At 36.8% G+C, this 16,545-nt stretch overlaps 1 protein-coding gene across 1 annotated transcript in view; it reads left to right on the top strand.

The window, feature by feature from the left end:
* ADGRL4 (adhesion G protein-coupled receptor L4) overlaps window positions 1-16,545 on the top strand; it is a 72,663-nt gene that overhangs the window by 44,276 nt on the left and 11,842 nt on the right. The window contains exons 6-13 of the mRNA XM_066555570.1: window positions 1,211-1,384; window positions 1,474-1,657; window positions 3,907-4,023; window positions 5,116-5,309; window positions 6,576-6,743; window positions 8,249-8,452; window positions 9,450-9,670; window positions 9,765-9,831. Coding sequence (XP_066411667.1) covers window positions 1,211-1,384; window positions 1,474-1,657; window positions 3,907-4,023; window positions 5,116-5,309; window positions 6,576-6,743; window positions 8,249-8,452; window positions 9,450-9,670; window positions 9,765-9,831 — 1,329 coding nt within the window. The remainder of the gene's footprint in view (window positions 1-1,210; window positions 1,385-1,473; window positions 1,658-3,906; window positions 4,024-5,115; window positions 5,310-6,575; window positions 6,744-8,248; window positions 8,453-9,449; window positions 9,671-9,764; window positions 9,832-16,545) is intronic.

Here is a 16,545-nt window from a genome sequence, read left to right as displayed (position 1 = left end):
TGGCCAGAGTACTTTTCACCAGAAAATATTTTTTTTCACCAGAAAAAGAGATTCCTGAAACCAATAAAAAATATATTAATGAATGCACTATCCACTATTCTACAGCTACAGTATTGTCTAATTTTAAAGGATAAATGACGCTAAGCATAAATAAATTTAAAGCAATTGTATATGTTTACATTTGATATTAAGCAATTTGATTCAGTTACTGGATTCAAAAAGATATTATTTTAAAGTATTTTATTAACCTAGTATTACATATAAATATGTAGTATTAATATAGTTTTTATCTTTACCTGCAATGTAATGCATCATATCAAATATAATACCTTAGGTGCAAAGGCATGGTAAATGTTACTGCAGAATCTTAGAGTGAGATTTTTTTTAAAGATATACTCAAACTAAACTTAAATTAATAATTAAAAATCCTTTCTTGTAAATAACTGTCAGATTTTTAGCCTGTTTTTCTAGTTCTGGTGAGTTACAGTCAAAGACAAAGCAAGCCCCGTAAAAGATGTTCAACAACAGAGAGTGGAGATCATACAAAATCAGATGTTGGGTGTTTTATTAATTAGATTCCAGTATTGTGAACTAAGAATTCTTCTCTTATTCAGCCATGAGACTGAAATGTGGAAGGTTAATCTTCATCTCACACTCTCCTGCCTATATTTTAAACTAGCTGTTTTATGTAAGTGCATTTAGCAGTTTATAAGCTGAAGCACTGAAGGAGAAATAGGCAGTACAGTTCACTCAACTACATGCTTTATAATTTGCATTTGATAAAAAACAACTAAAAAATACAAATACTTCCCATCTGTTCCCACCTTTTCTTCAGCTAAATTTAAAAGAAAAGTCAATAGATTAATACAGAAGCAGAATAATCATATAATTGATATTTAATGTATTTTTTTGCAGAACATTTACTAGTTCACTTTGGATCATCAGGATAAATAAAACTTAGCTGCTGTCGGGAAAAAAATATGTAATGATAGCACACCATGTTTTAATTGTGGCTGTTTGTGAGGGTTATACTAGATGTGTAATATCAATAATTTATAGGTCAACCTGTTGATTGGGTAGGAGTGTTTATTCACAAGTGTCTTATAAACCAGTATGTTAATTAAGAGAAATCAGTCTATTGGGTTCCTTTTCATGTGCAGAAATATGGCTTTAATTGTTTCATTAAGATATGAATTCTGGCATTTTTCAGATTAGTCATTTAAAAACACCTCTGGAGAAGCTGCAAGAAATTAATAAAAATACTTTAGGACCCCTTTTACCTGTAGAAGTGATTTCATATGTTGAAGCACTGTCCTATTCACCGTGGAACACCATGCGTGACCCTGTCTCTGACAATGAAGCCCTCCAGAACACCACCATTACCGTGAGTGGATCAAGCCTTGGAGCTGTGGGGTTTGTCCTTATTCCAAAGGCAGCCTATGACTCTTCTCAAACACATGCTTTTACTTACAGGTTTTGGTCAACACAGTGAACAATTTTTTACAAAAAGACAAAATTACAGCCTGGGAAGCTCTGCCTGTAGATAAGCAAAGGAGGAGCCTGACTAAGCTGCTGCACACTGCAGAGCAGGCCACACTTCTCATGTCACAGAGCTTCAAAAGGACAGCCCAGCTGGATGCTAATGCAAGTGACATAGGTAAGATAAAGAAAATTATTGTAAGGTATACTTTAGGTGTGGATTAAACTGAGGAGTTTTTCAGCACAATTATAAAGATTAGAAATGGTGTTATGTGAAAGAAACAGGTGTTAATTTTGTAACTAACACCTGACTTTCAGTGTAGGTATCATAATTTTCAAAGACCAAACCTTTGAGTCCAGAGCAAAAAAATAAATTGAGTCTGTAGGAACTTGTTTTGATATTCTCCTTACATCTCTCATTATGGCCACATTCACACAGTCTAGATTCATTTTATAAGCACAAAATTATCCTATGCATCTTATGTGTATATAAAATGCCAGTGGAACAAAATTTGGACTTACTTTCTACAGATTTTTTTTTTTACTCTTTCTTGTTCAGTGCAGTTCTCATAAATGAACTCGGAATAAAGATTTTACCTAGTGAGTTTAATCTTGAGTGACCTAATCTCAACAGGAATTTCTCATTTTAAGAGAAATTCCCCAGGAGGAGAATTGGTTAGTCTCAACTGCACCATTATGTTCACCTCCCTTCTCCCTGTGTGCTGCTGTCTTCCCACCAATACCTGCTGATTTTGCTGTGGTAATAATAGTTTTACCATTCCTTCCACTGAGAGCAGAGTAAGGCTGACCAGCCACTTTGCAAATCCTTATAAAGCATGGCTGATTCCTTTGCCAATGGACACTCCTTCATCTTTATTTTTCTGAATGTCCCCAAACTGTATGTGATCTGATTTCTTATTTTAGATTTTGTACAGTCCTTCACTGTCTCTCACCAGCTTGCTGTTTTATATGATGACTTGATGAGTAAGATTCCTACTGTGGTCTCAAGGCAGGTCAAACCATCTGTTCTTCCCTCACCTTTCCAAAAATAAATTAGAGTGATGAAAAAGAAGGGAGGGATTTGTTCCTCGACATAGACTCTGTAGAATGAGACTCATGTCATTGCAGAGCACCTCTGGGCCTGCAGCAGGTGCAGGGCAGTGCCAGGTGCTGGCTCTAAAGCCCCTGTGCCCCCCTCCCCACACCTCCTTTGCTTGAAAGCAGAGGCTCTCATGAGCACAGGACTGAGGCCATGAAACTCAGCAAGAGAGGATTCAGGTGCAGTCTCCAGTGGAACTGTAGATATCAGTCAACAAGGTGACAGAAAAAGCTGATAAAGAGAATGGAGAGGAATTCCTGTGTTGAAAGGTTAATGATTGTATTCCTTGGTTTTGTTCTAAAATGGTAAACTGAATGAGCCCATTTCCAAACTGGACCTAAACACAAAAATTTTTTGTTATTGTTTTTCAGCATGAATAAAATTTTCACAGGTCTCATATGTGCCAGACACAACTATTTTAGGCTAAGAGCTACAACATGACCCCTCTCTTTCCACTGCTCTTTTGGTGCAAGCTCTTGAACTATGAGTTTTACAAAACTCCAGCCAAAGAAAACAATTTCTTATGCCCTTACAAACATTTTCTGACATCTGGTCTATTGAATAGCTCATATTATTTTTGTGTGCTGTGCTATAAGCAATGCAGATGGTCTAGCTGAGTGGTATTCCTCCGTCAGTCAACTTTTAGATTTGTTTTGTTTCATTTTGTTTTGCTTTGTTTTGTTTTGTTTTGTTTTTAAAAGAAGCCCTATTGACTTCTTTTTTTTCCCATCCTGGGTGATTGAAACTCAGCACCGTAATGAAGCAAGTAAAGAGCTCAATAGTCTCTAATGTAGTTTTTGTCCTAAGGGGTGATGCTTGTTTGTTTGCTTTTTGACAAGACACATCATTAGTTCATGGTGCAATGTGTATTTGGTAGCATGGATAGATAACCATAAAATATATACTTTTCAAAAGTTGGCTTTTATCAAACGTTATTATTCAGTGGAGAATTTTGTGCTTTCCTTTTTATAATTGTGATTTGTAGCCCCTTTCAGAAATACATTTTTAATAAAGCAATAGCTCTTCCTAAAGTAACCTACATTGTTTTTTCCAGTACCTAATTTAAGGCAAGGTAAATAAGAGACTATATTTTTCATAGAAAAAGTAAAAAGTATGCAAGCAAAATGTATGCATGAAAATAAAAAAAAATAGATGTTTAAACAAACGTGTTATATTAATGACATTTTTCTTGAAATATTTTGCACAAGGATAGAGTCTTAAAATTCATAGTAATTATGCAATCCCGTAGCACGCTTACTAACCCAACTCTAAATTTTGGCAGGCCATAATGGAGTCATGATTTGTACAGTATTTTTCTTGTTTTACAGCACTCAAGGTTTTTGCTTTTGATTCACACCACATGAAACACATCCACCCTCATGTATACACAGGAGGAGATTACATAAAGATCTCTCCAAAGAAGAGAAAGGAACCTCATCCAAATGGTAAGAAACAAAGTTTGGAGAGTAGGTGGGTTAATAAAACACCTTAGATAGACTTTTACCCACCAGAAAACAGCCAAATGTGCCGTTTTCCAAGGCTGAACTTCCTCACTGCTAATTACAAAGAAGATAAGGAATTTTTATCACCCTTTCTCCTTGATTGTCTCAAGACTGATATTTCTAATATATCCAGTGGCCCAGTGAGTGTCCAATGAGTTTTCACCCTGGGCATTGGTACTACAGACCTGAGTTTATCCTTTTCTCTGCATAGATCTGCTGTGTGACTTTGGACTGGCTCCTTCAACTCTCTGTGCTACTTCTCCTTCAAAATTTGGTGCATTTTTCTTTTCAGAGTGTAGCTCACTGGGGCAAGAATGTGTAATCTTTAGTACCAAAACCAGCAGGATTCAGATCTGGCTTGTACGTCAGAGTGCTACAGAAAGGGCTTACAACTACTGTAGTCACTAAATATAAATAAATGCCACTAAATATAAATACATGTGTTTAAACAGCTCTGGACTTATACCACATAATTTAATAAACATGGAAAAGATTTTTTAAACCTTCATCTTCCATCTAATCTGTATCTTGACTCATATCAGTATCTAAAAATATGGAGACGGAGAAAATCTCTACATTTTTTAAGATCATCCCTGAATCCTAAAATACCTTTTTCTTTTTCCCATCCTGGGTCCAATGGAAGTCAAAGCAAGCCAGGTATTTCAGTAAAGTCCAGTAATTACTTTAGGTCAGAGACATTTCAGTTTATAAGAGTTGACACCACATGTGTAACCAGTTGCAGAACAGCAGCAAGCATACATTACTCTAGGAAAAATACATATGCATATATCTAATTAGTATTACCAGTGCGAACACACATTTTTATTTCCAATGCCAGTTACATTGTTTTAAATAAAGCTATATTTCATTGTCTCTAAAACATTTTTATAAGTATTCCACAAAGACTCCATCTGCTTTGCATATTTTATGCAATAGCAGCAATAATGTCTATTGTTTATTGTTTCCTTAATGCCTTCAATTTTGTTCTTCCATAAAACCCCACAAACTCCTAACCATGGTGTGTTTGATTGATAGGCACTGTAGCAGTTGTCTTTCTACGGTACAGCAACATCGGCTCTCTGCTTTCCTCACCCAAAAACCTCTCCTCCAAGGACCCTTCCGAGCAGAGACAGACAGTAAGCTCTGCAGTTATAGCTGTTGCAATTAGCTCAAATCCACCCACACTCTATGAGCTCGAGAAAATAACATTTACCTTAAAGTATGCCAAGGTAAGGGGGTTTTTTATTATCAGCTTCAAGTAAAACAAAGCATTAGCTAATCATTTTATGTGATGTAAGCATACCTGCAGCATATGATGAACTAAGACATAATTCTGTTGTTTGCTGTTGTGAAGTTACAGTTTATTACTCTAATAAGATTAATCTCAAATGTGACATCCTAAGTGCAATATACTAAATATGGTACAGAGGGAAATTGCTATGGGACTTAAGCAAGGGCAATGATGCCATCTTTGCTGGGTTGTAGTATGAATAAAATGTAGATGTCTGAACCAGAGAATATTACAGGATCTTGATTGTTCTGTATTTAGGTGGGTTTTCTTTCTGAAAGTTTATCAGACAGTTAAACATGTATACTAAAAAAAGGAAAGTAATGCTTCAAGGTTAATGCAAAAAAGGTAACCTGGAATTAGGGGGTAATAGCAGAACCTATAGTTTTGGAGCTTTGTTATTTCTGAAATCTGAACACCTTTATTTAAAACTGAGAGGTTTACTTCCAGCAAATACAGATTTTTGCTGGCTTGAATCAAATGTGAAAAATCACCTTACACAACACAAAGAATCATCAGAAACATAACAAGAAAGCAATTCTGTAGAGAGGTGAGCAATGGAACAAGGTGCTAACCTTGGTTACACAGCTTTTAAATTTGTTACTTCCCTTCTGAGTTAGAAATCACCTTTATATAAATTTGCATATATTTAGAAAGCCTATATTACAGTGGAGACTTAGTCTTTGACTAGATTTAGTAAGCACTCACTGTACTAAATAATACTAATGGTCTTACTCATCACTGTTGTGTAGCAGGTGATATACCAGGTGTGATATGACCCTGGCTTTATCCCAGATTGCTTTGTAAAATGCATGGAATAAGTCTCAGTTTTTGAACTGCTCATTTGGAATGGGTAAGCAATGTGGCTGTAACCTTGGAGTCTACTCCATGTTCAGCAGGTGCAAGTGTATATATAACAATGTTTTCAATAGGTAAAAATTCCAACATCTTTGCAGATGCCAGCAGGGTTCAGTAATCTGATTAGACTACATGTTGGTGGGGTTTTAGCTGTGTGAATAAATTGCTTCCATCCCCAGCCACATTTTAATTGCTTGGAATAGGCCTTGCAGAATGTGTTTTTTGTTTCCCAACCTTCCAATGATAACAAGCATTTTTTAATGAATTGTGCGGTCTAGCGTAAGAAAGGTCTCTTGATGGGAAATATCCTGCCTTTTGCCATCAGCAGAACATCTTGTTTCTGTTCCAGACTGCAGATAAAGACATTAAATGTGCATTTTGGAACTACTCAGACACAATGAATGGCAACTGGGCTACAGAAGGCTGTGAGCTGACACATTCCAACTCCACTCATATCTCATGCAAATGTAATCATCTGACTCATTTTGCTGTTTTGATGTCCTCAGGTGGCTCCGTTGTAAGTGCTATTTTAATTTAGTGTTTTACCTGATACTTTCTTCTGTTTTCATTCCTTATGTTTTTATTTTAGTGCAACCTGAATACTCACCCCCCCTTTAGGTTGTCTCTCGGTTTTGTTCAGCAAACACACAATTTATTGTGCACAAAGCAAACAAAATTCCTCCCATATGTGTTTGAATTTCCTTATGTCCTTTCTGCAGTATTACAGAGCAGTGATGCAGCAAAGTATCTTGTTCCAAAAACACAGTCTGTTGTGCTTATTTTTGGAGCATTGCATTTCATTTTACATCTCACTTTAATACTGCTGTGGGATTTATCTGCCATTCATTGGTGGTCAGTAACCATATGGCCCTGAATTTCTATCTCTCAAAACTTTGCCACCCATTTGTCTAACCTTGGCATCTAAAAATCTGCTTTAAATTCTCTCTGGAGAGTTTGCAGCAGCATAATCATTCTGAAGTTTATGGCTATTAAACATGGGCACTCCCGACCAGCACAAAATTGGGAGGATGGCCATTCAATTTATGTCTTTCTTTTATTAAGAAGCTCCATAGATTTCTAGGGTCTCAGTGGGGATCTGCAGGAGCTCAGGTCCTGCCTCAGGAGGCAGCTTTATAAGGTATCAGAACTGACAGCAAGCAGAATATTAGCATGAATATACTGTATTGAGACAGTTCTCTCACACTGTGAATTTCATGCTGATAGAGGCTGTTTCCTGGTTGCTAAATAGCATCCTAAGTCTTCAGTTGAAATTTAAAACCTTTGCAGGTACCTATATAGTTATTTTGAAAAGAAAGGCTGGGAGGTGAAGAATCTCTCATCCTTTATTTAGTAAAAAATACTGGGATACATTTTATGGTCAGCTGAATACCAGCCTTTTGCTGATGTACAGTCATGTATTTCAGTTTCTTTGTTCAAATAGCAAACAGCAAAAGAAATTGTATTCTTATACAGAAAATATTCACGTCCAGTGTTGAAGTATCTTGTGTTTCTCAGGAGAAAGTTCATGTTAAATATCTGGAATAGCATTTGCTTGAAGTGATTGTTATTTCAGAGTCTTGTTTTGATCATGTTGCAAATTCAGTAAGACAGTTATTCAGTTTTGCTTATCTAAGTCACTGCTGTGATAAGTCCTTTTATATTAGAAAATATTTGTGTCATATTAATAGATGTCCTACTGCCAGTGTATTTGTCATTCACTGAAATGATCTGATTTTGAAAATCTTATTAGGAGATACTGATGTTAATAAAAAGTTTCCTTAAGAAATATCAGAAAATGCAAGAGCAGGAATATATACAGTTTATTACTAATTTCCCCTAGAATTATATCTGTCTCACAAAAACCCAATACTTTTTAGATTATCCAAAGTGTACATTTCCAGTGAAACTCTACAAACAGTTTTGATTAATATTTTGTAGAAAAGAGCTGTATTATAGAATGAGGTCTTTCTTGAGATGTTACAAAGCTGTTCTTTTAAATACTATATTATAATTTTCCCCCAGGGTGTTACAAATTATAGCATTCTTACAAGAATCACTCAGCTAGGAATAATTATTTCGTTGATTTGCCTCTCCATGTGCATTTTCACCTTCTGGTTCTTCAGTGAAATTCAAAGCACTAGAACAACAATTCACAAAAACCTCTGCTGCAGCCTTTTCCTGGCAGAACTTATTTTTCTGATTGGAATTAATATGAACAATAATAAGGTGGGTAGTATTCACTTGTGCCTTGATTTTGTATTGCAAAATAAATATACAGTGTAAGATATGATCTTTCTACTCCCCACACTTCCTACCTACAATAGTGACCCTGCCTTCCCAGTACAGTAACAGGAAATACAAAATGGTCATTTAAAGAGGCAGGGCCTTCATCTGATGTGTAGCTGGTGTGTATTGACTTTGCTCCATGGATTTCACTTAAAATTTGTCACCTTTACTGAGACTGTGATCTCAATGTGTTTAGCATTTTCACTTCACTTAGGATGCTGTATAAAGCCACACTGGTGGCCCCAAGGTTAACAGTTTTCTCTAAAATCAGGCCAGAGCTGCAATCCCAAGCTGACTTCTGAGATATTGAGCTGTAGGCTGGAGGACCACATGTGAGGTCTTGACCTGTCCCTTTTGCTTTTCAGAAAGCTAGGGCGTTGATTTTTGCAACTCTGATTAGTTTTAAGAAATAAAATTATGCATAAATTATCAAAATATCCTACTGTAAGTAGCTGAATAGGATTTAAAATCACTTGAAAAAATATGAGCTGCTATTCCTGAGATAGCACTCCAGTATTGATGGATTGAAAAATATCATTTTACAAACACTTTGTATAACAAAAGTTATTTCAGAAATAATTCCTTGTGATGCCTAATTACAATGTTATCAAAATAATAAAAATTAACTTTCTTTAGAACAAGCCAATAGACTACTCAGCTATAACAATAGGATCAACCTAGTCAAACCACCTATGGGAAGACAGAAAATAATCTTAAAAGTGGAATTGGTTTATTTTACCATTTCCTACAGAAAACACTAATGAGCAAATGTACAAATGGGTGTAGGCCAAGTTCTTGTTAACCAGCATTACAACTGGGCTGAATCCCCACTTTAAGGTCACTCAGTTGCTGTGTATGTACTCTTATATTATAATATATATTGTCGAAAGCCTGTTAATAGGATTGTGACTCCTGCTTTCTCTGATTGAATTTCTAGCTCTTCTGTTCAATTACTGCTGGACTACTCCATTATTTCCTTTTGGCTGCTTTTGCATGGATGTGCATTGAAGGTATTCACCTCTACCTTATAGTTGTGGGAGTCATCTACAACAAGGGTTTCTTGCACAAGAATTTCTATGTCTTTGGCTATGTCAGCCCAGCCGTGGTCGTTGGAATCTCTGCTGCACTGGGATACAAGTACTATGGCACCACAGAAGTGTAAGTCACTGTTTCTGTGTCCAAGTCATGGTACAGACAGACACAATAATCACAAAAGCACATTTCAAGGCATTTTCTGCTGTTTAATTTTCAGATGTTGGCTCAGCACTAAGAATAACTTTATATGGAGTTTTATAGGACCAGCATGTCTAATAATTCTTGTAAGTATAATTTTAATTTTTTATTGTAGTACATAAAGCCAACAATAAAAGGTGTTTAATAATCACCCACCCACTGCCAGCATAGCTGTGAGTGCTAATTATAGGGCAGAATTGACTAATTTAGACCTTTTTATAGTACCTCTAAATTATTTATATGCTGTACATCTAAATACTTTACTAGTCTGAAAAATGAATGTTTGACAAAAAAAGTTCAATATAATATCAGAGGAGTTTTTTCTTACTCTCATTCTTTTATCCCAATGGTTTGTGAAATTCTGTGAAGCATTTCTGGTTTTTACAGAGAAGCATCTTTGTGTGTCACTGGCATCTCAGCATGGCTCAGCAGGAGGTGTTACACAGACACCATCCTGGCAGACAGATAATCTGGTTTTTCAAACGTTGTGTGACTTAATCTCTTATCAGTGATCGGTCATCTTTGTAAGATTAGACTGTCATCTTTGTGGTTTTATCATTCGCATGTACCCTGTCATCATCAAAGCCATTTTAAACTAAATTGCGACGTCAGAGAAAAGAACCTGCTATTTCACATGGGCAGACAAGTCAAGTATTGATAGCCCTATTTCAGCTGTGAAGAGGGTCTTTTTAATTCCTATTGGAAGTGGTTTCAAACCCGCAAATTTGGCAGGTATTACATGTTCAATTCTGAATCGAGATGTTTTTGGTGTCTCAGGAGCATTCCTAAGTGCTATAAAGTTTAAGGAACCATTCTGGCTGTAATGGGGCTTTATTCTGTATGACTGTGTTGACAGTGATAGCTGAGCTAACAGAAGGAGAAGGTGCAATAGCGAGGCCTCACAGCACCTACGGTCAAGTCAGTTACAGCTGTGTTCCTTTTTAAGCTATTTGGTATAATGTGAGGATTTGTTAAAAAAAAGAAGTGGAAGATCCTAACGCGTATAACTTGCCAGTGAAACAGTTTTATTTCAAGGCATTATCCGTTTCAAAGCTCAATAAAGTATCAGGTATAATTCTGGTCAAATTTCACACCAAATTTCCACTGCATATTGGATACAGCTGGAAACAACCTGCCAATATAGCTGCAAGGCTATGCCTCCCCATCTCACCCTTCTGGTGAGTACATCAGATTTTGAGAGGCAAAGCACCCTGACCTCCCTTGGGTCAGGGCTTCTGGGTCAGATAGCCCTGGTATCCAGCAGGTTAATAAGATGAATAAAATCAGGGCAAGACATCATCCTTTACTAGGAAATTCTTACAATTCTTAGATTTATGTTTACAATTTCCTATTTCCTCTTTGAACCTTATCTTTTCTTCCATGGAGGCAGAAGGGCTGGGGTTTTGCTGTTATTCCTCTCATTGCTGTTCCTCATCTGCCTTCAAGAAAAGATTTATGCACAGTGATGTATCTCTGTAGGGTTAGCACACGAAAATCGCATTATCAAAACATACAAAATGCCCCAAGAGCAGGCATCTGTAACCTTGTTTTCAGCTCCAGCTGAGCTGTGCCCAGTGGGGATCTCAGGTACACAGCACAGAGGCAGAGCAGGTCTGCAGTGGCTTTGCTGTAAATCTGGCTGGCTGCAGAAGCAAATCCTGCAAGCTGGACTCTGAGGCCTGTAGACATTCTTTGAGCGCTCCAGATCTTCCAGCAGTCCCTGCAAATTAAAAGGAAAAAGGGAGGTGTTAGAAGCTGATCCAGGCCTGTGTGCCAGTGCAGGCCTCCTATGGATGAGGAGAGCAGCCAGATAGTTGCTTTTTCTCTCACTCCTTTGCCTAAGACCTGTAGCAGAACAGCAAAGAGCCCTGTGGTTGTTCAGATACTTTTTGTGTGTTATAGAAGTATTTTGTGCTAATTTGTTTCACAGCATTTGCATACTTTCATTTAGCGTCTCTTCATAACAATGTGCTCCTAGATCATGGGGGGAAAGGCAATCTGCTTTCAGCAAGGTGCTTCAGCAGCTCCAGGGGTTTTTTGAGGGTTTTGACAGCTTATTTTGACAGCAAAATGAAGCCTGAACTTCAAGAGGGATATTTTCTAAGGGTGTAGGTACCTAGGTATTTCGCTCATGCTCTATCCAGGTAGTAAATGAAAATATGGAAAACCCTATGAAAATAGGCATTGACACTGGAAGAAGAAGTTGGTGTCAGATGTCTTCTCTGTGGAAAGCACATTTTTGGTAGCAATTCTGTTTCCATTGTCCAGCCTTCCTGTTGAGTACACTGCATGGGCTTCAACATGACAAAGATTACTCTTTCCAAAGTAGTGCCACTCAGGCAGTCCTTTTAATTGCAGGAGCCAATCTTTTCCCAGTATTTCCATTCTGCCCACAGCTAACTAAAGAGAAAGAATAAAAAAAATATTAATTAAGAAGTCTGACAAGAAAATATCATTTTTTTTCTAGAATAACCAGATAGGGCACTACAATCATCATATTCAAAGCTGAAAAATCTAGCAGCTTCAAGTTTACCTTTAATCCTAAACTTCATCTACTAATAGCATTGAATTTGCAGATTTTCCAAGACAGTTAGGAGACCATGGATACCAATTCTCTGGAGGGCTATTCACCACAAAATTATTGCACAAAACCATTAAAATCATTGTCAGGACAAATGCCCATGTACCCAAATGGTGGTTTTCCTTTCTGAGAGTGGGACCCAGGAGATTTGTGGTTTGGATTATAGTGTAATACGCTTCTGAGACAGCATGTAAATGATGAACAGAACCCCTCCTGTACCAATGGTTAGCTGTCTCAGGGCACCTTGTTTCAGACATGTCCTTGGGCTGTAAATCTGTAGTAAAAATGAAGCATAGGGAGCTCAAGTGTTTATCAGGAGTACAAATTAAGTTCTTCTCTGATTGCCTAAGCAGAAACACTACTTCTGAAGGTGTTTGCTTATTAATACTAAGGTCTATTAGAAGTACTAAGTGCAAAGTAATGGCCTTATTGATCCCATCTCAAAATTATTATTATTATTAGATTGGTGACTGTACATGAAAAGAAGTGGGTCAGAAACTCTTTAGATGGACTTAGCAAAGAAAGAGCATTTTAAACCGTTAGAAAACAAGCTGCAAACTGAAGATAATTTCTACAATTTATTCCTTCCTCCTAATATTTGTAATCTTTAGAACCACAACCATTTTAACTAAAACTATGCAGTAGATTAGATCAAAGCATACAAGTATGGAGAAATTATTTATAACAAGTATTTAAACTTTTTAATAGGAACGTGAGTTTATCTCAAGCTTTAAGGGACAAACATTCACACACATGGCAGCCAAAGACTGATTGAGGCAAAGACAAATATAAACCCCAGAGATAAAAGATATGAAAATGGGGGAGGAAAAAAAAAACAGAGAATAAAAAGAAGCCCTAGAAGACTTTCTTTTCTATTGTAATACACTCTTAGAGTAATAATCTCCCTGTAATAAGTGTGTAGAATGGAAATGAGTATTTGTCGCCAGGGTGACGTGGCTGCAGTTTTGATTAGCATGTAATTTCTGTCAGCAACAAACTCCTTCCCATTTTGGAGCATTTCAAGGTGGCTTTCCCCACCTCTGGCATCATAGCTTTTTGAGTGGGAGTAGACCTGTGTAAGGGCTTTATTCTGTACCCCTGGTGGTTTTGGAATCTCCATCTTTTAAACTCTATAGACACAGCATAAGTTCTTCTACTTGTACCTATTTTGAGGTTCAGTTATATATTAGTTATCCATTTGGGAGTAGAAATGATGTCTGGAAGGGTTGGCCAAGGGCTATTAACACTGCAGTTATGAAAGTCTATGAGACATTAAAAGGAAAATTTGGAAAAGAATCGCTGCTATTCCAAGTGCAGCTCTAGCCAACCCTTCTAATATACCTGTCTCCCACAATGTTCTCCCATCAAATATGTTCATCTGAGCTTTGTGCAGCAAGTTCAAAGTCACCCATGAAAACATGATTTGTGCCTTTACAGTATCGACAGAGTCATGCAGACTTGACTGTTGTACCTACTGTCACTGTCACAATAAATTGGCACACCTCTGTGAGGAACCAGGACTCAGAAGTGTGACGTGTTGTAACATTAATAGGTACAATTTGCCATTTGACAGTATAAATCTATCACTATCATTTGTTGAGATCACCTCTGTAATAAAAAATACAGACTTGCTCTTTGAAGTTGGAACATTTCCAAAATTGAACATCATCCAAATAATCCTCTCTGTGGCTTTTATCCAAACATCCCAGAGCTGTGCAGTGAGGAGGTAGCTCCTGCACACTATTCCTTGTTTTACCCCTCTAATGAGTGTTTTTAGGGACTTTGAAGGGTCTGGCTTGGCTTCAAGTTCCAGGTTCTTGAAACAATTGGTAATTGTAGTGTTTACAACTATAAAAATGGCTTATACATGAACCCTGCAATTTTCAGAGCATTCTTGCGCACTTGACTTAGAACGTACAAGCCAAGAATAATTCTTGGGAGTGGTGTCCCCAGAAAATCCAAGCTCTTTTTTAATAAATATAGTGAATAATCAACTGTAAAGCAAAAGTATTCTAAGAACTTCAGTGATTGATTAACCATACTGGTTTGAACCTTTCCTATATAAATGAATGGGTAAATGAATAAAATATACAGATTGCAGTTGCAAAATGCAAAAAAGTGACATATGAGTGATGAAAGCAGGCTAGCAGTAGAGTAATGCTTTTCATTAAGGAACTGCCTGCATATTCATTAGAGCTAGTCGATTACTTAAAAAATACATTCATCAGATAATTTATTTGATGAATTTTACCATTATTTTTCAAATAATTTATTCAACAAAAAAAGGTAAAATTAATGGATTAGTGCATTTATCAAATCTTAAAGGACAGCTCTAATACTTATTCAGTTCTGTACACTTAGGTTGATTCAGGATTAGTAATACTGCTGCAATCAATGCAGAAGAATTCCTGGCAAATCCATTACTGTGCTGTTTTCCCATATACTCACAAATTTCATGTACTTAATCTAGACTATTCAAACTGAACATATTTTTTCTAAAAAATAAATATTCAAAGAATCTGAGATATTACATTTTCCCAAGCTTCAATAAAGAACATGGTCTGACAGACCATTGTTACCATTAAAAAAAAAAAGAAAAGAAAAGCAAAAAGCAGCCCCTCTGAGGTGAGTCACATCACAGTGATGTCAAGTCCGCTCTCTCTTTGGGTGTCCTCACTTTATTATCCCTGTTCTTTAGTGAAACATTGCACAATAAGTATTCCTGACATTTCTTGATATTCTAAGAATTATTATCAAAAATGTTGCTTGACCTCTGACTTCCACAACAAAACATAGCACCATCTCATATTTTTCAGTGAATATTTATGCTCTGAAAAATGCAATGGGTTTTTTTGTGATAAATGCTTAGTTATGTTTCTTAGATAGATGTGAAAGATATACTCCACCGGTAACTGTGTGTTTTTTCAGAAAATAGCTGTTTAAAACATTTTTTTATATCTACTGTTATTTCTCAGCCTGCCTTTTTAGTGGAAATAAATTCCTACTGGGACTAGCAATGCCTTTATTATTCTTCTTAAAGAGTAATAGTCCCCTTTTCATTAGCCTCTCAGTGGCTTCAGTTAAAGGTGTCTCCATGGCATTTCTTATGCCATTGTGGATAAAGTGGAGAGAATTAATTATATAGTGGCATTAAAGACCGAGTCTGCAACTTTGCTTGAAACAGATTAGTTTAAACCACAGTGCTGTTCAGCAACAATACCTGCTGTGCTAAATAACAACTGAGTCAGAAAATACTTGCCCTGTTCAGTGGACAGGATCAACAGCATTCATATTGCCAAACCCAATGGATGCAATTTCTCAGCAAGACCAGAGCTTTCTCATGAATCAAGGTTTTATCTTCCTTCTCTCTGCCATTAAAGCCCCAATTCTATGGTCCCTGGAAATACTTAGAAAAAAGAGGGTATGTCCATTAGTCATTTTAGAGTAATGTAATTAGAAAAATTACTTGATCCTATGTTATTGCATAGTAACAAATTCATTACATAAGGCTGAAGGGTCCATGAAGGATGCTCCAAACAAAAGTGTTTGTTTTTTAAAAAAATCAACTTAGTAGTTCTATAAGAAAGAAGTATATGAAGTTCTCCCTTGCAGTCCCTGGAAGGACACTAGACTCAAAACTCAAGCGTGTCCCCTGTCACCCAGAGTGAGCCAAGCAGACACAGCAGGGGAGGGAGCACAGGTGGATGTCAAGGGAAAGGGGAAGAGCACCTGCATGTGCCAGCTGGCTGCAGATTTCCTGAGATGTTCCACAGCTCAGAGCAGATTAATGTCGCACACATCCTCCTTCAGTTCTAGAAAGACATACTGTGACCACTATTTTAATGGATCCATGTATAATCAGCTTTTGTGGTTTTTTGGTTTTTTTTCAGGAAAGCCACACAACTGACTGAAATAGCTTGGTTTTGTTGTTTTGTATTTTAGGGTTTTTTAGTTCTTTCATATCTTCTTGGTGGTTCTGTTATATGCCTTGTTCTAAGCACAATTACTATAAACATATATGCTTACCCTAAATTGTTCACTGAAAGGACACCATTGGTTTGCTTTAGATGGTTACCATAGACTGATGATGTCTTTTGGACTTTCTTAGCAATTACATAATGACTTCATCCACATGACATCTCACTTGAATCAGATTTTCTTCCACTATCCTACTGCCCCTTTGATTCAACCCTGACAGGCATTTAGAGAGCTGAATTTA

This window comes from Molothrus aeneus, chromosome 9 (genome assembly GCF_037042795.1).
Source record: "Molothrus aeneus isolate 106 chromosome 9, BPBGC_Maene_1.0, whole genome shotgun sequence".
NCBI classification, from domain to species: domain Eukaryota; kingdom Metazoa; phylum Chordata; class Aves; order Passeriformes; family Icteridae; genus Molothrus; species Molothrus aeneus.
This window is presented reverse-complemented; position numbering and strand designations above follow the sequence as displayed.